Source organism: Cyphellophora attinorum (genome assembly GCF_001299255.1).
Source record: "Cyphellophora attinorum strain CBS 131958 chromosome Unknown Contig12, whole genome shotgun sequence".
Taxonomy (NCBI): Eukaryota; Fungi; Ascomycota; class Eurotiomycetes; order Chaetothyriales; family Cyphellophoraceae; genus Cyphellophora; species Cyphellophora attinorum.
This window is the reverse complement of record NW_017253240.1, coordinates 757,891-776,641: the sequence shown is the minus strand read 5'-3', so window position 1 is coordinate 776,641 and position 18,751 is coordinate 757,891. Positions and strand designations below refer to the sequence as shown.

The window sequence follows — 18,751 nt, the reverse complement described above, 5'->3', positions numbered from 1 at the left end:
CGTACTGCGAGCAAATCTGAATCCCTGAAGCCCAAAACATCCCCGCAGTGTCTCCTGTCCATTCTTTCCTTTCCCTCCAGCTCAAGCCATCGGCATCGCCGGCGTAATACCCTCAACGATACTCGTGACATAACTCGTGCAGATCGTACCAGAAGTATTGAAGATCGTGAGACTCGTCACCGTGATTCGAATACCATTCAAGATTTCACTGGAGAGGCCGGCGATCGTGGTGATGGGGACTTGGCCGGTGAACCAGCTTGTGGTGATGAAGGTTGAGGTTAATAGTATCTCTATATTGCTACTAGTATTCATACAATACTATCTATCGCCGTATTAGCTAAAGCCCTTAGCTGATAAACCTAGTTAGATCTGACGTTTAACTGGTTCATGATATTGTCACACCCACAACCCTAAATTACATATTTATATCGAACCTTCTCGCTTAAGCGTCTTCCTATCGCCGAGGCCTTCGATGATGTTCGTCGGACGGTACGTGAAGCACTGTGTGGCCCTCTACGCATTCGGGTTGACGCATATATTACAGTTGTCTGTGCCCACGACACAAGTTCCGTCGTTGTAGTAAGCCATGGCATTTGCATTTGAGAAACAATCGTTTTCGTTGCAAGCTTGATAGCAATTGGTGATAGTCTGTTGACATGCTGTGTCGCACTGTTCGGTACAGCATGTGCAGCCAGCTTTATAGGGAGCACACTCGGCTTGGTTCACTGCAGGGGCGCTAGATCCACATGTTGGGGCAGGGATTGTCGTTGTGGTGGTGGTCGTGGTGGTGGTCGTAGTGGTGGTAGTGGTGGTCGTGGTGGCGTGTTGTGGTTGTGGTGGTGGACGTCGTGGTGGTCGTGGTGGCGTGTCGTCGTTGTGGTGGTGGACGTCGTGGTGGTAGGACGTTGTGGTAGTCGTCGTGGTGGTTGGTGTCGTGGTGGACGTCGTGGTGGTACTAGTCGTGGTCGTTGGCGTCGTAGTAGTTGTGGTACTGGTAGTCGTAGTGGTGCTGGTCCTAGCACTGGTGGTGGAGGCTGTAGTGCTAGTTGTAGTGGTACGTGAGGTCGGACTAAGAGATCGTCAGCAACGAGCCGCATTCGACAGGAGACAAGGATAGCAAGCGCTTCAGACTCAGAAGCTCCGCTAGCAGCCTAGGTAATTCACCTTGCGCTGAATTGGAACTTACCATAATGTTTGCGGTTCAATGCATGAGCACACCGTCGATAGGAACGCCCCAGCTTTTGAAGCAATCGATGACCAAGCGCTCTCTTTGGGACTCAAAGATCTTGTGGTTGATGATTTAGTGGTCGTGCTAGTACTTGCGGGTGTTCGAGAAACTGAGGTTGTGGTCAACGTCGTGCGGGTCGTCGATGGAGCGGTTGTTGTTGTTGTTGTTTTTGAAACCGCGCGAGGTAATTGACGCTTTAAGGCACACTTGGCGGGATAGTGACTCGCACAGTACTGCTGAGCTGGCTGATCTAGGCGAGGTCAGTGTCGAGGGTGAGGTGTGGACGTGCTGGGAATGGTGCGCAATTTCACTTACAGTCGCTCAATAACGAGACAGCTAGGCCGTAGGCCCCTGACTGACAAACATTACCGCGTGCCGCAAGATTTTCAGGGAATGCCAGCGAAGTGGTCAGGAGTGTCAGTAAGAAGACTATGGCTAGCTTGGAATACATCTGCCCTGCTGTTGCAAGTCGAAGGAAGTCTGCGGATTAAGAAGGGTGGAAGGGCGTCCCTACGGCGTCGAAGCGTTTTCTTGAAGTAAGGAAATGGATTCGTAGGTGGGAACGGTCTGCAGCTTTATCGCTCTGAAAAGCTCATCCGGTGACGGCGTCTGACCAAGGTATCTTTTGCGCCACCTACCCTCCTGTACCAGAACACTGAAGACCCTCTTCAGCATGACCTACCGCCTAGACTACCAAAAGTAACCAAGTTTCGACACATCTGTCGCAGCATAGTGCTGTAGGGTTTTGCGAGGCCGATCGAAGAGCCTCCACTATCCAATCGAGACAGGAAGCTAGGTGATGAACGATGGCCGAACGCAGGTCTCGCCAATTCTACCTTTGCCCATGTGTAGAGGTTGTCCATGAAACCTGAATGAGGTATATATGGACTGAGGTGTGGAGATTGACTCTCAGAGCACGAATCGTTCTCAAGCGTCAGCGCTGTCAGGATGTACATAATGCCCCCACTGGATGCCTGGGTAGCAAGGAGCTGTCAACAGCCGTCGACACGAATGTCGACAGCAGTGTCATGTCGGCATAGTGTGGTTCCAGTTCGACTGAGCAAGCGTTCGCGTAGTCAACAACCGCGGCCCATTAAAGTGTGGCGCCAACATGTGATTGGTCAATTTAGTCGAGCAACTCAAGCCCACACTAAGCTTTGACCAAGCTTTGCTGCTTTTTGGCGGAACCCACACACACTTTGGTAGGGTCACTACATGCCACTACCCTTAAAGTGAGCGTCAGGATTGGAATGCTGGTTCTCTCAACATCAGATTTCGGCTCAGAAGTTGATTCGATTGGCGATAGGGATTTCGTGAAAGGTTGTCGAGTGGTAACATCTGCTTGCATAGGGTCCAGCTGGACAGCCTCAGCTAAAAGGGGAAATTTTGGACGTACGTAGAATGATATTTCTGCATTTTTCATTCAAGCTTTTGCTTATCTCAAACCCTGGCTCAACTCAACACCGTGATGAGTTCTTCCAGTAACAGACAAATAAGCTGTCAGCCCGGCACAAGTCCAGCCTTCAGGCCTCATGTAACGGAGCGACGCTGGATGTGATGCGAAGTGTTTCTTCGGGGAGATGTCCATAGGATTGAGCACGCGCTACGACGTGGGAAGCCGAGGGTAGTGGTAGGCTTGTGGCGTTGGATGATCAGGGGGAACATGATCGATGAAGGGAAGCGATATCGTGGTTCGAACGAGCCTGGTGTCAATAATTCGGCTTCCAGATATCTCTAGCTGGCGCTTCAGCTTCCATTGCACCAAGGCTACTTTCTAGAGTGCTTCAGCAGCTTTCTGAGATGATAGGTTGTTTGAGAGACCAACTCTCACCAATTGTGTTGTTCCACGAGCATTCTCGCAAGCATGGAACACGTCCGTCGTCAACTCCGTGTCTGGCAATGACAGTGTCCTATGCAGGTCAGCCTCGCGCCAGCATCGATCGTCAAGGGCAAAGACTTAGCCCGCGTACCACCGAGGGCGGACCCAAGATGCATGGCGAGTCTTGCGTGGCTGGATTGATGGAAATGTGCTTCTCGACCCCCGGGCACTCCACACCTGACACAGAAACATTAGTGCAAATGAATTCTCACAAGGCCGAGCCCATTCTTTCTGCGATCGCGAACAGCCTCGCCATCCATTATCCCGTGTACATAGGCGGCTCCTCTCAGCTCGTAATGCCCGTCGTCGGTATCTCGAGGCTTAAGCACCATGGGCCACGGGCATCCAAAAAGGATAGCAACAGAATCGCCGCAGTCTATATCCCGTGGACCTAGTCCGAGGCGGCCATCGTCTGTGACAAAACAGGCTCGATTAGGGCAAACGTCGGAAAACATGATGTCGCGGTACTGTGCCGCGGCGGATTCGAGTTGCGTTGCCTTTGGATCGTAGGAATTCGGCCACTCTGATAGTTGAAGACGCTCGAGTTGATGCTGGAATTGTTCGAATGCTGTCAGGCACGAGGAAGGAGTCCAGCGCTGATCGAAGTGCGAGTCAGCAACGAGCGTGCATGCTATAGCGGTCTCATCAATTGCGCCGCCAGAGAGAGCGTCCGAAACAGCTCGAATGGTTTGTAGGAACCCGAGAACCGCTTCGTTCGAATCGAAGGCATCCTCATCGAAGGGTACGAAGAGTGCCATGACTTTTGATACATGGCAGCCTGATAGCACGAGTTCGTCATCTTGACCTTCCGTGGATGGATACAGGTAGGCAGGCTTGCCATCGTCCACGCTGTAGATGCTGTTAAATAGTGATGGATCTCCCTGATCGTCCCTTGTTCGATGCCAAGCTACAGTCCAAGAGGGCGAAGCTGCAAGGTCTTCAGCAGTACGAAATGTCTTTGCCAACATGGACAGGGGCCAGCCAGCTCGAGGGTCCTCGCACGCCAGACTGAATGCTAGCCTTGTGGTGTCTCGCAGTAGAAGTCCCAGGGGCTTGTTGTAGTCTGGAAGCAGGGCTTCTGGGATGACTATGTTAATGTGCTGTCTGTACAGTCCAAGTATTCCATATATATGGTCGCGTGGATCGAAACACTGATAGCTGCGGAGAAAGTCCAGCAGCGCGAGTAGCGAGAGTCGATACCGAGATTGTGGCGCGAATGTGCCGTAAGTTCTATCCACCAATGGCCACATCATCCTGACCTGCCCAACGTTGTAGGGGTTACCCGAGGGGACGTCAGGGAGATGGTACCGGATCCAGCGAGCCGCCCTAAGAATGCGTTCGAGACGGATGTTTACAGATCCGCATCGGGCCATGACTTCAGGCGAGAGGGCAGCTTCTTGGACAACTATTATGATCAGCAAAATCATCTTTGGAGAGGCCTGCGTCACGATCGGGTCCAGTCCGCGACTACATGCTGACCCAACGATGAGCCACGTTGGTCGATGTGCTGTGTGCAGTCACGACTCCAGCTGGGATTACAAGAGGTCGCGAGGGCAGATGGGCACTTACCCCAAAGCCGGCCGAACCAAGGCAAAGAGCACAAGCGATAGAAAGAGACAAGGCTTACACGGCCATTGAGTTCGCGAACAGCATGATCGCTGATACCACTCTGAGGAGCAAGCTCCATGAAGTGCTGCATGCCGTTGGTGGCCGACTCGGCGTCATCAAGGATGGCATCGATGGCAGTGCTTGCCAACGCAGCGAAATCATCGTCCTCGCCAAGCCAGACCAATGCTCGATTGCAGCTTGAATATATGTCAGCCATGAGAGCCACTTGTTGATTCCTCTCGGCGATGTCGGCCTGATTGATGCAGACGGCATCGATCCAGACAACACGGATGATGGTCTTATGTCTGAACTGTCGAAGGACCTGGACAGCACTTGCAGGAGCATGCGTTTCCATGCCGTTGACAGTAAGTCGCTCTCTTTCATTAGCTGCTCCCCATACGTACGAGATTGTTTCGTACATAGGCTTGGGGTCGCTGAGCAAAGAGACTGTCTCCAATGAGCAAGAGACAGGAGCAGTGTGTTCCGATGCTGGATGTAACATGAGAAGGCGGATCTGCTGGAGCTCACCGTCAACACCTGACAGGCCGTGTGCCTCTCGTGCCGCTCGAGACCGACGTCTCTTGATAAGTTTGGACCATAGGGAAACCATGTCGACGGATATTTTGTGGGAAGGCCTGATATTGATCGCGTCTCAGCCGTGCAGTTCGAGGTCCATGCTTTTGCAGAAGCCTCTCATGGCCTGTGTAGTAAACTGAAGCTGCAGTCGTAGAGAGAACCATGATAAGGTGGCTCAATACGTATCCGATCGGAAACTGCGAGATTTGGCGCCTTAGGCGGACTTTTGGCGCACCCCTGTCGTGCTTGGCAGCAATGGCGCTGCATCGTCACAGCCCTACAACGATCGGCGACACTACCACTCAGCTTGCAGATCACTTGCACCTGCACCGGCGTCCGCGATGCTGGCAATGAGTCGCGCCCGGTGCTGTCATTGGCGTGCTATGTCGCAGGTTGATCAACGAGCTGTACTATTCTCGAAACACTAGAGGCGAGTCTGGCGAGGCCGCTTGCAAAGAACGTGGCGTTGCATCGTGCGGTGAGTATGAAGACTTATAAGGCAGCCGCGAGCTTCAGATTTCGGATGGAGTGCTTCTCGCGCGCACGAGACGACTTGAATGTACTGTAGCATAAACATTGAGAACAGGAAATGGGGAGGACTCTGTGTTCTTCATGAACCCTTAGAACTCGCACTTCCCACACAGAACCGTCCACAGTACCACGTCTGACGCCTACGAAATATTCCCAATCTTTCATTGGCCAGCCGTCTCTTGACATCCTGGGATCAGCAAGCATCAAGATGACCCGAGAAGGCAAATGTGACGTCTGTCGAAAGGTACCTGCATGCCACACCTCCTTTGAGTAGGGTGCTGACCCATCCGGCAGCGGAAAGTCAAGGTACCTGAACACGAGACCACGGCTCGAGGTGGCTCTAACAGAACGCGTAGTGCGATGAGGTCCGTCCCCTATGCGGTGCCTGCAGTAAGAAGAATCGGACATGTACATATGGGCACGCCACACGACGGCCATTCGTTGCATTCGTCGACGTCAAGGTGTCGAATGTGCCAACCAGTGCCTGCTACTCTGCTGCAGCAGAAATGTCGCTGGGCGACCAATCACCAGGTGATGACAAGCCATCCTTTCCCGGCACTGCGACACTTGTGTTGAGGTCCTCCTCAACGAGGGACTGGTCTCCCTCACGCCCACGTGCAAGTAGGCCGAAGAAGCCAGAACGGAAAAGATCAGCACAAAGCTCAGAGCGGAGTCTCTCGACTCAATCGACTCGTACAACCGGCACTCCGGGTCGATTGCTGCTAGTCCCAGATCCCACAAGCCCTGAGCTCTCCCTTGCCCTACGTTGGAGGTCTTGGAGTGAGCTTGTCTGCCCTGGCGAAGCTCACCCATACCTCGTTGGCGAATACCTCGAGCAAATGCCCCAACTTCTTGGCAATGCTCCAGGAGTCGATGCTAGTATCAAGTGTGCCTTCACGAGTTCCTTGGCTGTGCTCAATCGGCATCGGCCAGACAATTATGTCGACGCTTGTGCGCTTGCTGTCCGTGCGGTGTCGGCAATGCGTGCGACGGCTTCGACTGCGCTGCAAAATTCGATGCTGGCTACTTACACTTTACTCGCACTGGCCCTTCTCAACTTGGCAGAGGTGAGGAGCTCTTGTTGTCGGCTGCTTGATGCTGACAGATAACAAAGGCATTGATGAACGTGGTCCAGCAAACGCATCTGTTCAACCCTCCAGACGTTACACCGATCTTAGTCAATGCAACTCAAGACGGCCAGCATGTCGATCTTTTGCTGAAGCAGATGTTCTGGGCCATGGCGCCGAAAGAGGTATGTATGCCTACTGGTCGACTGAACAGCCTGCTCATCATGCATGCAGTTCCTAGTCTCGGTCTTCCAGGACCGCGACTCTCCCTTCGACAAGCCAGCTTGGTTGCAACATGATGTTCCGCCTATATTACACTGTCAATTTCCTCGCGCAGAAGAGGTAGACCGATACAACAAGACTGCAATGATCCGACTTCCACGGTTGATCCGTCTAATACGTAGCCTTCGCTATGATCCCTACAGCTATGATCTGCGGGACGAAGCTGCAGTGCTGGCATTAGAGCTGTTCGTGCCGAATCTAGATGACTGGCTAGCCAAGTGCAGGGCCAAAGGACTGATACGCCCATCCACATCACCGCTGCCAGGATCCGCTAAAGCCACCAGCGATAATCTACGTCCGCCGTTATCATCGTCGGTCCCAGCCATCACCTTTAGCACATGTCGACTGTACATGCGCTTCCAGCAATACCACTCCGTCCGAATCATTGTCAGTGGATGCGTCCAGTCTCTGCTTCGGGCCTGTCCAGAGATATCGGCGCAACATCCCAGTCTCAATGCAGTCACGGCAGCAAATGTCGACATAGACTCAGCGTCGCAGCTAGCTGCCTGCTCGGACTATACCGCTCAAGACCCATCGTCCATGCAGCTGCGGCAGCTGCACTACAAGTGGCCGCTGATCTTCAGCTTTGGGACGTGGCATCGGCTGGAGCACAGTGAGCGTCCGGCGATAGCCGCCGACGAGCATGTTGACTGTGATGACTACTTCAGCATTCCACCGCGCGCTCCTGGCCTTGATTCAGCGACCTCTGTCGTGACAGCCAGGGCGATGAAGGACTGGATCGTGAAGCGAGTCGTTGGGGCACAGGTGGCTGGTAGTAGTAATGAGCTAGATGTGAATGTCATGAGTGGTGTGATCGACTGGCGGTTTCCGAACACGACAAGGTGGAATGAGGATGGGATGAGCTGGCTTAGTGAAGTGCTCGCTGGTGGGAGGTTGGGAGCTTGAGATGTGAGATGTTGACAACCGTAGATTTTCGCTAGGCCAGCAGATATAGATGCCCTAGCGAACAACAATCGGCTCCGCAACCTTCTCCCTCACGCCCTCCCCAGAACCCTTGAACAAATTATTAGCAGGAGGATCCCTCCTCCCCAGCCTCATCGCGTTCACATAAGCCGCGATCTTGGCCTGTCCAGCCTCTGCTCTTCGCTCTGCGCCTTCTTGTGCGCTCCGCCGTCCTTCACCTGTCTCGATTCCGCAAGCTGCGCGACCCGACCTTCGGTCATCATCCACCCCACTGGAAACTGATACCTTTGCTTCATCTTCTCCCGCTTCACGTGCCGTGTATCAAGCGGAATATCCTCGAACATATCTTCCTCGTTTCTACATTCTTTGATCAGGGTTGCGAGGAGGTCGCCTAGGTAACGCTTGTTTTGCGCGGCGTTTGGGAACTTCTCTGACGACATGTGGACTCTGTCATTGAAGGGGTTGTAGCGCGTTGCGAGGAGTTTTTGGAGTTTGAGAACTTGCGGTTCGGTGAGGTTGGGCTCGAGGGAGCGGGCGAGGTCCGTGGTGGTGAAAGTTAGGGTCACTTTGCGGGCGGCGGGGTGGGATTCGCCCATGTAGGTTGTGTAGCGGAAGCGGAGGGGGGTGGCCTTCGTGGGTGGTTCGAGGGGTTTGGCGTATTCTGGGAGGGGAGGGTCAGTGCTTATCCTGGGGACTTTGATGGGCGTTGGTGAGAGGGAAAGAACATACTGGCTAGTAAAGGCATCTCCCATGCCGCCACCCGGGTGTACTGCCTGATCTCTCTGTGCAGCTGTATGTCGTTCTCCGCAATACTGCTGATGATATTGGGATCCCATTCGTCGTCGGCGTCTTCAAACTGGCCCATTTCGTCGTCCTCTCCATCGGCCCACCAGCCCATCCCGGAAGCCCTAGTCGTGGCTCGTGGTATGCGCAGGTCAAGAGGATGTGCGCGATTCACCTCCGCTTCGATCTTATCCTGGTCTCGCTGGGATAGCTCCTCGTCCTCGTTGATCGCGTTTGGTCCATCTTCGGAGTCATCGAGCAGATTGATGTCTTCCATGGATGTGAAGGATTCGGACAGGGCTTTGTAGTGGTTCAGCAGGTCGAGGTATGATTGCTGCTGTTCTGGCGTGAAGGTTTCATAGTCGGCGCGCTCTTCTGGGTCCAGGTCGGAGGCGGTGAGGAGGGTCTGGGGAACGAGGAGCTCTGAGGGCGGTTCGATGTCGTCGGGAAAGTCGTCGACGCCGGCTTCGCGGGCGAGGTCCTCGAAGCGCGTCACGAAGGGGACTGCTGTTGGTGAAGGCCTGGGTTTGCCGATGTTGCTGGCGTAGCGTTGCTGTTGGGTGAAAGGGTGGGGGTGTTTCCTTTTGGCGGGGGTGAGTCTGCAGATACAGCGGAGGCCCCGCGAGAGGCTACGTGACGTTGTTGCCATGGCTTGCTGGGACGGCACGAGTGTGAATGTGAATGCAATAAAGCAGAGCTCACTGAACTTTTGGAGTTTCCAAATGCAGCTTTGGACTTTATCCGCAACCGTAACAGACCCTGGTTTTCTGCCTCACCGTAGATCCCAAAATGGCTCCTTACCACATGCTGCTAATCAAGCCACCTTGTAAGTTCAGTCACACCGAGTGGGTTCACAAACGACCTGTGGACAAGCTACCGAAAATCATCGAGGCACAAGAAAGTGCCATGGCTCCCCAGCAGAAGCGCCTGTTCGTCACAATCGGTGCCACGGCCCCCTTCAACGGCTTAATTCGCGCTGTCCTCTCTCACGGTTTCTTGTCCGCCTTATCGGAACACTCATACACTCAGCTACGTATCCAACACGGCGATCAGGGTGGTCATATTCTTCGCGAGGCTAGTCTATCCAACATTCAACAACAATACGGCATTGAGGTCACCGGATTCGATTTCGACAAGAATGGTCTAGAGGGCGAATTGAGGGCGCTCAAGAAGAGCAGCACGAATGAGGAAGGCGCGGTCGTCAGCCATGCAGGCAGCGGCTCAGTGCTAGAGGCCATGCGTTACGAGTTGCCAATCGTTGTCGTACCGAACGAGGAGTTGTTGGGAAATCACCAGGTCGAGCTGGCAGAGGAGTTGGGTCGCTTGGGGTATGTGGTTCACGGACGAGTCGAGGATCTAGCAGGATCAATCATCAAAGTCGAGCAGCTACGAGACAAGCATCTTCTGTGGCCGCCACACACTAGTGGCGAGACGCGGAACAAGGCGGTTGGAAAGGGTCTGAAGGGCGTTTTGGACGAGGAGATGGGTTGGGCGTTGAGAGTGGAGTAGGACTCCAGCGACGACGAAGAAGGGACCGGTGATATGTACTTTTGTGCAGGACGCCATTCTTCTACGCATAGCAGCTCGGTCCTGCCGATCGCGTGCAGCCACGCAGAAGGTCTGGCGACGAATGGGTCGAAGAGGAAGAGAGACGGATCCTGGATATGCGACGATTGTCAGACACCAAGAATGCCGTGGTTTCACTGGACCCCATCAGGATATCGAGTCTGAAGCATCGCGCGTCCGGGCTACGTATCAACGTTCGCAAGTCACACAAGAGCCACTAGGAGGGCTCCGTGACGATTCAGCGGGCATATTGCGTTTTCAGCATTTTTTTTAAATCCGAAATGAGAAAATCCCTCCAGGGCGGACTCTGCGCATGAGAAAATCTGATTTTTGTTCCGCATTTGCAATGTTCACAGCGCTCCACAAGCGCCAGCGTAGTCACCGTAATGTACAACCCAGAGGCCGCCCCGACTCCCCAATCTAGCGACGGCCATAACCGCCGCCACCACCTCCGCGCTGCTGGCCTCCATACCCGCCTTGACCGCGGCTTTGTCCATATTGCCCTCCTCCATTAGCGCCAGGGCGGGCTCCATTCTGATATCCACCTGCACCTCCACCGTGCTGTCCATTACCATAGTAGCCATTGCCTTGCGATCGTCCACCACCACCACCGCCATTCGCGTAGCCTCCCTGATCATATCGCTGGGGCGGGCCCTGTCCGCCATATCCGCCACGCGACACGACAGGCAACGGTGGAGGGGGCGGGAGCCCGCCTGAAGGCATACCGGCCGCGAATTTCGGGTCCAAAAACGCTGCAAAAGGATTATCCTGCGCCGTAACGCCCGGCGGCGGAAACGGGGGCGGAAACGGTGGCGGCGGCAACCCTCCTACACCCGGCGGCGGCCGGTCTGCCGCGTAATTGATCCGAGGCGCACGCTGATTATCCATGGGGTCACGGCGCGTATTGTCGTACAGCGGCGCACCACCAAAGTCCCGTCCTGAGTTCCTCGCCTTGGACTTTAGGATCGCGAGATCGGATTTGTCCAGTGCAGGAGGAGGAAGCTTGACGCCTGGGAAGAGCATCGATTTGTGGACGTGGGTAGCGGGCGGCATGATGAAGTGTACGCTCATGCTGCGGTCGTCTTCGACGTCGGGCTCCATGCGGATGTCCTCTTCGGGGCCACGAAGGAACATGTTCGGCAGGAAATCGGCGTTCTTGATGACGTGACCTGCTAGGCGGCCTTTGCTGGTGGGTAGCTTGACTTTGGAGCCGTCGGTTCTGGCTTTCTTGGAGTAGAATTCTGTGGCGATCAGATCGTACAGTGCGTTCTGGTCAGAGACCAGGAGTGCTTCGTGGCCGAGATCGTTGCGGGCATGCTCGTCCTCGCTGAGAAGGTGGTACTTGGTGTTCATAGCAGCAAGTAGACGCTTCTCGTCGATGAAGGGAAGGAGTACAATGGCTTTCCAGGCTTGCTTCTTGCCATTGAGGTCGAGGTCGAAGTCTTCTGGGTAGAAGTCGATGATCTCGGAGTCTTCGTCGGTCATGAGTGGATGGAAAGGCTTAGGGATCGTGTGGTTCGAGGCAGCGGGCATGACACCCATGAGCTGCTCGTAGGGACGGAAAGGCTTGCCTTTGTCGAATTTCACCACCATCTTGTCAAGGTCTTGGAAGTCTGCGGCAAAAGGCGCATAGTGATGAGGATAGTACCAGGTCCAGGATGGGCAACCTTGGAAGTAGTAGAGTAGAACCCAGCAGAGGCCTTCAACGTAATCGCGTGCCACTTGGTGACGGAATTCGAGGTTCTCAGGTCCCACGTGGAACTTCTGCTCATAGTACCGATCAGCATAGCCATCTTCCCACAAACGAACAGTATCTGGAGGTGGGTTGTCGGGGTCAAATTTGGGCTTGGCGGCGGTCTCCTTTACGGGCGTGTTTCGACCGGGCGTGCCAGAGTCCGCGGAGTCAGCATCATCTTCCATAAGTTCAGATTTGCGCTTGCCGAGTGCCGAACCAGGCGTGCTCTGTGGTGTGTCTTCAGATCCGTTGATGGGCTTCGTCGGAGTTTCTGCTGATTTGTTCGCCAGCATGCGTTCCTTCAGAGCCGCGGCGGCACTTTTGTTGGATGCTATGGACTTGTCCGCAGCGCCTCTGTTGACAATCATGTTGTAGTCGATCTGTCCGGTGGGCGCATCGGCAAAGACGATAGACGTTCCATTACTAGTGGGAGCTCTGTTGTCGATCTTGCCGCCTCTGTTGTAATCTGGCGAGCCACGTCGGCCACGCTTGTTACCACCTCGTCCATCTCGGCTGTCCTGCTCGTTCTGGCGTCTCTTCTGGTTGCGCTCCTTCTTTTCTTCTACTTCACGTCGTCGTCTGAAGATGGCATCCTCCTGCTTGGCAAGACCTTGAAGAATGCACTGGGCACGAGCGAGATCGACTGAACCATCACATGTCAGGTAGCCACCCATGATGGGCAAGTTATCCCTCCAAATTGCAATGAGCTTATCGATACCGTCTTCATGAATGTCTAGACTGGGCAGATGGGGCAGGAAATCATTACCAACGAAGAAGCACATGAAGACCCAGTCGTCGATTGCACGCTCAAGGTCAAAACGGAATGGCTGACCCTGAACGAACATCTCGGCTGATAGGTACTCACGTAGAATAGAGACGCTCAGCCAGATGAAGGGCTTCTGTTCTGGCTTCTTCTCTTTCTCATCGAATTCGCCACTTTTGACTCTTGCAGTACCGCGACATTGATCTGCGTAGTGCCCTGGTTGACCGCACAATCGACAGTTGTTCTTTGTCTTGGCATCCTGAAAGAAGACATCCTCGCGAAGGATACGGAAATGGGGCTCATGTGTGGCGAGACCAAGCATGATAAGATCGGCGTCCAGGCCATACATGACATGCCGAGTATTTGGGTCATACTCAGGATCAGAGCGTTGAGAGCGAATGAATTGCATGATCTTGTGCTCACCTTCACCAGGTACGCTGGCGTCAGAGATAATGACCTTCATGTCAGCCCACGCTGGGTCCGTGTTGAGCTTCCATTGGCACCAGTAGCGGATAGATTTGGCGAGAATGAACATAAATGGGGTGCCAGGCGTGATGGCATTACTATCCCATACTTTCTTGACGACTTGCTCTTCAGAAGTGACGTTGTCGGCGTTTGAGCCTTGTTGACGACGAAGCAGAGCTTGAAACTCAGCTTGTTGTTCGTTCTTCTCCTGGGCTTCTTGGGCGGCTCGGAATCGACGGGCACGCTGTTGGTTCATCTTTGCTCGGGGCGCAACGCCGTCTGGAGAAGTTAGTGACGCGAACATTGTACGTGAGGAGGACTAGACTTACCGATAGCGATCATTAGCAGCCGGCGAGGTCGAACCATGTTTACCACGCGTTCGGTGTACTTGAAGATCTCCAGCATCATCTCGCTCTCGTTGGCGGGAGGAGCCTTGTCTTCGGGATGTGAACATGGATGGACTATACCGTTGAAGTCTAGGTACAAGTTGTGCATCTCTTCGCCATTAGGATTGGGCTTTGTCGTGTCAACAGGATACTTGACCCCGTCTATGTCGAACGGTTGCTCCTCGACCACAGACGTGATGATCTTGGGATACTTCTTCGACAGCCATCGGAAAAGCGCCGGAACACCCATGACGACGGTTGCGTGCGATGTTGTGGATGTTGAGAAAGGAAGATGAGCAGAAATCAGGCGATCATCGACTGCGATCAGATTGAAGTCCGCCCGACCAGGGCCTGGGCGCGCTAAACTGTATCTGAACGAGCGTCGCCTCGCCGGTTGACAAATTGTTTTCGCACAGATCTCGTGTGGCTCAAACTTTTATTTTCACACTCACCTGAGGACGAGGTATGGCGAACGCTCGAGACCAATTGTTATGGCGGCTCAATGCGGTTCAGGTCTACCTCCGGCACCGCGTCTGCATGAACATCGTCCCTAACGTCGGGCACTATCGGAACATACAGCAACGACATGGGATCTCAAGAAACCGTCGGACGCTGCTAGAAGCAGAATCCCGTGACGAATGTCTTCTCACTTGGTGAAGATTCGCAGCAATGTGCGCCGACTTAGGCCTGTCATATGCTGTGCCACAAAATGAGGTGCAAGTCAATCCTCGTATTCGTGCGGCGAGGGCTTAATCTAGACCTACTCAGCACAGAGCGCAACACGATACCAACTCGAATTTCAGCCTGACTCACTGTACTGACATTGCTCATATCAACTTCTCAGCGTCTTGACCAGAAGTCAGGTCAAGCATTAACGAGCATTATGGCGAGCAATCAGACAGCAACAACGACAGCGGCAATAACCCCAGCGAACGACAATCACCACGTTTCGGCAACGAATGTTCAGCTCCAGATCCTGAGTGAAGTGCGGCAGATGAATGAACGTAGCCGCAAGATCCACGCTCAACCGCCACTCAAGTCCGAAAAGCTGTGGAATTTCCTTCTCCAGTTCTTTGGCCTGCTTGCAGCTTTTTCCTTCGGCGTGTTTGCCATCCTAGCATGGAGAGCCGCTGAAAGCGCCAATCATATGACCAGTTATGCTACCGAACTAGCTATTTCAGCGAACGAAATGGCCTCCACGGCGAACGAAATGGCCTATACGGCGAACTCGGTCGCCCGTGCCGCCAGGGCTGACGCCACGGTTGCTAACCAGTTGGTATTGATTGCACGGTGTGAAGCTACCTCTACAGTGCGTTCCGCCTCCTTCCTTTTGCTGTCCATCTGTACTAGGTCTCGCGAAACAGTTGCTAATGAGCCACATCATCGCGAAGAGGGCGAGCGAGCAGTACTGTTCGGCTGTGAATGCCTTCGTGGATGATAAGACTAATCGCTACCTCGTCGCGATTGCGAATCACTACTTCGATCTGGATCGTGCCTCCTCCACCTATGCAACAGCTTCCGCTTCTTCCGCTTCGAGTTCGTCAGAAGCGGATTCGCCAGCCGGGAACCCTTCTCGCACGGGGCTGATTGCTGGGATAGCAGTTGGCGGATTTGCAGGGCTTGTTCTGCTCTGCGGGGCGGCGTTCTTGCCGTATATGACTTATCGAGCTCGTCTCAGGAGGGCGCAGGAATTAGATGCAGTGATGGGCCAGGAAAAAGTAGGTTGAACATTAGAGGCAAATCATCTCTCACGGTAATGATTGGCATTTCTGAATGGGTGGCGAAGGGTCTTCAAACGAAACAAGGACGATGCAATTGACGGTGGGAGGCTCTGTATTCCGAGATCCAGTTGACGGCATGGAGGCCGCTATTATTGCACACGCACGTCGGGTACTTGTGGGAGTCGTGACTGCATCTACAAATACTACTATGACAGCGCCAACCGTCACGAACATCTGTCCAGGTGCTCGAGATTCTGCGGCTGGTCAGGAAAGTACGCTGCAGGGCACTCCCCAAAACTCCGCAGTCCCTATAGCAAGTTTCTCCGCCCGTCCAATGGTCTCCAGTGATGACTACTTCACATCTCGATATCATCGCGAGCTCTGCCTATGACTCACACAGACATGCAGGGCAATGCTCAATCCTGCGGGCGATCTTCGCCTGCGACCTCATTCTGAACATCCGTCCTGATCGAACCGGCTGTTCTGGCGGGCAGCATTCTTCTTTCAGATGAGCCGCCTTGGCAGAAGCGGCTGCTGCATCATTCTCGACTTTTGCCAGAATTTTCCCGTGTGCACTCCGCTAACCTCACGAGCAAATGACCTTATGTCCACTATTGGCCTCAAAAACGCCGTAGGTTTGGCCGGGCAGGTTGTATAAGTACAGATTGCGGACTGTTTCCATCATGGCCAGACCGTCACCAACAGAGTTTCGAGGACGCGACTCTGTACCATGGCGACAACAACCACCATGACGCAGTCAAAACAAGAGGTCGAGCTGCAGGACCTACCACACTATCTACGCTCAGATGCCCAGGACGCGGCTGGCAAAGGTCAAGTCCTGGACCATGAGTCCCTGACGGCTTCCATTGCCAACTCTGATCCGCCTGAACATGCAGTATCTGTCTCGCAGCGATGGAATGGCTCCAGATCAAACGTCTTCAAAACCATGTCGACGTTCCTCGGCTTCATTGTGATGGGCGCCAATGACGCCGCGTATGGCGCTATCCTGCCTTACCTTCAGCGCTACTACGATACATCCTATACAGTTGTGTCGCTAGTCTTCCTCTCACCCTTTGTCGGCTACATCGCATCCGCAACCACGAACAACTTGCTGCACAAGACATTTGGTCAACGAGGTATTGCCATCATTGGTCCGACATGCCACATCATATCGTACATCGTCATTTGCACTCACCCGCCGTTTGGAGCACTGGTCGTGGTGTTCATCCTAGCCGGCTATGGCAACGGTGTTCTCGATGCTGCATGGAATTCGTGGATCGGTAATCTCGCGAACCCGAACGAGCTCTTAGGATTCCTGCATGGCTTCTATGGACTCGGCGCAGTGATCTCGCCTCTGGTCGCTACGACTATGATCACACGAGGGGGGCTTGAGTGGTACACCTTCTACTATATCATGATCGCCGCTGCAGTGTTGGAGTTGGCGGCATCGACAGCTGCCTTCTGGGACATGACCGGCTTGAAGTTCCGCCAGCTTATGAGCGACGATGCGGTCCGCGGTGCAACGCGTGCAGCGCTCAAGACTCGCGTTGCGTGGATAGGTGCCGTGTTCTTGTTGGTCTACGTCGGCATTGAGGTCGCCTTGGGAGGCTGGATCGTTGAATTCATGATCCAAGTAAGGGACGGGCAGCCATTCGAGTCCGGCATGGTCGCTACAGGCTTCTGGTTGGGCCTGACTGTTGGCCGCTTCATCCTCGGGTTCATCACACCACGCCTCGGAGAAAACCTCTCGATCTTCGTCTACCTCCTATTTGCTATGGCTATGCAGCTCCTCTTTTGGCTTGTACCGCAGTTCATCGTATCTTCTGTCGCAGCGGCACTTGTTGGCTTCTTCCTTGGACCTCTGTTTCCGGCTGTGGTCGTTGCAATCACGAAGCTACTTCCACCACATCTGCACGTGGCCACAGTCGGCTTTGCTGCCGCCTCCGGAGGTGGAGGAGCTTGTATTCTACCCTTCGCAGTCGGAGCGATCGCACAGAAGGCCGGTGTCCGCGTCTTGCAGCCAATCATTCTGGCTATGCTGGCTCTTGCGTTACTTCTGTGGACATTTGGTATGCCAAAAATCAGCGGGAAGGAAGATGCGAAGAATGGCAAACTCGAGAAGGCCAAGGGCGCTGTATCAAGAGCGTTCTATGGCTGCTTCTCAGCCCGACTATGAAAACCAGACGCCTTTGTGCTAAAGCCGCTGGCCAGGCAAGGAGGCAAAGATTCGCAAGTACAGCGGCTCGTTGAGACGCAGGTGCTTCGGACCTTTCCATCGCATCAAGTTGACAAATGCCCGAGTGGCCTCTGCATCCCGCAGCGACACTCTTACTCTGGCTGCTGGCTGGCGGTAGTAATTTGCTTGCTCTTCAATGATCATCTGGTCACCAAGCAGTCTATTCTACGGTCAGCGTCGGTCGGACGTCGATCTCGGCACATACATACTTCTTGAGGCTCCCAATCCGCTCACAGGACTGGTTCGAGCGGACCAAGTCATTCAATCGGTATAGTTCGAGATTCGACAATAACCACACGGCAACTTCGTTGGCGATCGACAGGTCCGGATCGAGCACATTTCTAAATGTTTGTCCCGGCTCCTGCAACACCTCCAAGACCAGATCAGTCGTCAGGAAAATGGTCCTTGCCACCGTGCCCAGGGACTTAATTCCTGATAGCCGTTGTGCGGAGTCGATACTGGACCAAGCACTCGCAGTGGCGCTTGCGTTGTCTTCCAGAACAGCTCTGTATGCATTGAGGAAGGCGTACATCTCAAGCACGTCGGGAAACAGTGCGTCCTGTATCCGATCCTCGAAGTCTGTGCTTGCCAAAGCGAGCTCTGCGGGTAAGCATAGGGCAAGGTGGTTGGAGGCGGCTGCCGCGAGCCATTTGGTGGTAGCACGCACGACGGCGACATCCCTCAGCAGCTGAACGGCTGTGTCACTTTTAAGGATGTTGCTTGCGACGCCTGTCTCGTCACAGACCTGTTCTCGACACAACGAGGCTATCTCCGGGCCATCGACGATCCGCTGCCAGCGCACAGATGTCCTGCGCAGCGCGAGAAGGCATGTATTTGGCAGGTTGACTGCGATAGCGACCAGCAGTTCTAAAGGCAGATCGAGGAGGCTGCGAGATTGACTCATATTGCCAAAACACGTTGATAGTTGGACTGGTTCAGTGAGTATTTATGGATCGGGTTATAGACACATGTATATTCCTCCTCGGAATGCTAGATTCATG

At 54.0% G+C, this 18,751-nt stretch overlaps 7 protein-coding genes across 7 annotated transcripts; 3 read left to right on the top strand and 4 right to left on the bottom strand.

The window, feature by feature from the left end:
- Positions 1-3,298: 3,298 nt before the first annotated feature.
- On the bottom strand, positions 3,299-5,325 carry AB675_7765 (uncharacterized protein; the record flags this gene model as incomplete). The annotated part of the gene is made up of 2 exons (XM_018148157.1): positions 3,299-4,512; positions 4,677-5,325. 2 exons carry the CDS (start codon positions 5,323-5,325, stop codon positions 3,299-3,301), a joined length of 1,863 nt encoding a protein of 620 aa, XP_018000328.1.
- Positions 5,326-6,030: 705 nt separating this feature from the next.
- Positions 6,031-8,077, top strand: AB675_7764 (uncharacterized protein; the record flags this gene model as incomplete). The annotated part of the gene is made up of 5 exons (XM_018148156.1): positions 6,031-6,066; positions 6,117-6,128; positions 6,179-6,889; positions 6,937-7,074; positions 7,124-8,077. 5 exons carry the CDS (start codon positions 6,031-6,033, stop codon positions 8,075-8,077), a joined length of 1,851 nt encoding a protein of 616 aa, XP_018000564.1.
- Positions 8,078-8,235: 158 nt separating this feature from the next.
- Positions 8,236-9,527, bottom strand: AB675_7763 (37S ribosomal protein S24, mitochondrial; the record flags this gene model as incomplete). The annotated part of the gene is made up of 2 exons (XM_018148155.1): positions 8,236-8,756; positions 8,825-9,527. The coding sequence occupies 2 exons, from the start codon at positions 9,525-9,527 to the stop codon at positions 8,236-8,238; spliced, it is 1,224 nt and encodes a 407-aa protein (XP_018000227.1).
- A 140-nt stretch (positions 9,528-9,667) lies between these two features.
- Positions 9,668-10,387, top strand: AB675_7762 (UDP-N-acetylglucosamine transferase subunit alg13; the record flags this gene model as incomplete). The annotated part of the gene is made up of 1 exon (XM_018148154.1): positions 9,668-10,387. The coding sequence occupies one exon, from the start codon at positions 9,668-9,670 to the stop codon at positions 10,385-10,387; it is 720 nt and encodes a 239-aa protein (XP_018000462.1).
- Positions 10,388-10,864: 477 nt separating this feature from the next.
- Positions 10,865-14,043, bottom strand: AB675_7761 (5'-3' exoribonuclease 2; the record flags this gene model as incomplete). The annotated part of the gene is made up of 2 exons (XM_018148153.1): positions 10,865-13,686; positions 13,737-14,043. The coding sequence occupies 2 exons, from the start codon at positions 14,041-14,043 to the stop codon at positions 10,865-10,867; spliced, it is 3,129 nt and encodes a 1,042-aa protein (XP_018000513.1).
- A 2,219-nt stretch (positions 14,044-16,262) lies between these two features.
- AB675_7759 (Bypass of stop codon protein 6) lies at positions 16,263-17,690 on the top strand (the record flags this gene model as incomplete). Its single annotated transcript, XM_018148151.1, has 1 exon — positions 16,263-17,690. One exon carries the CDS (start codon positions 16,263-16,265, stop codon positions 17,688-17,690), a length of 1,428 nt encoding a protein of 475 aa, XP_018000557.1.
- Positions 17,691-17,910: 220 nt separating this feature from the next.
- Positions 17,911-18,654, bottom strand: AB675_7758 (uncharacterized protein; the record flags this gene model as incomplete). The annotated part of the gene is made up of 1 exon (XM_018148150.1): positions 17,911-18,654. One exon carries the CDS (start codon positions 18,652-18,654, stop codon positions 17,911-17,913), a length of 744 nt encoding a protein of 247 aa, XP_018000500.1.
- Positions 18,655-18,751: the final 97 nt, after the last annotated feature.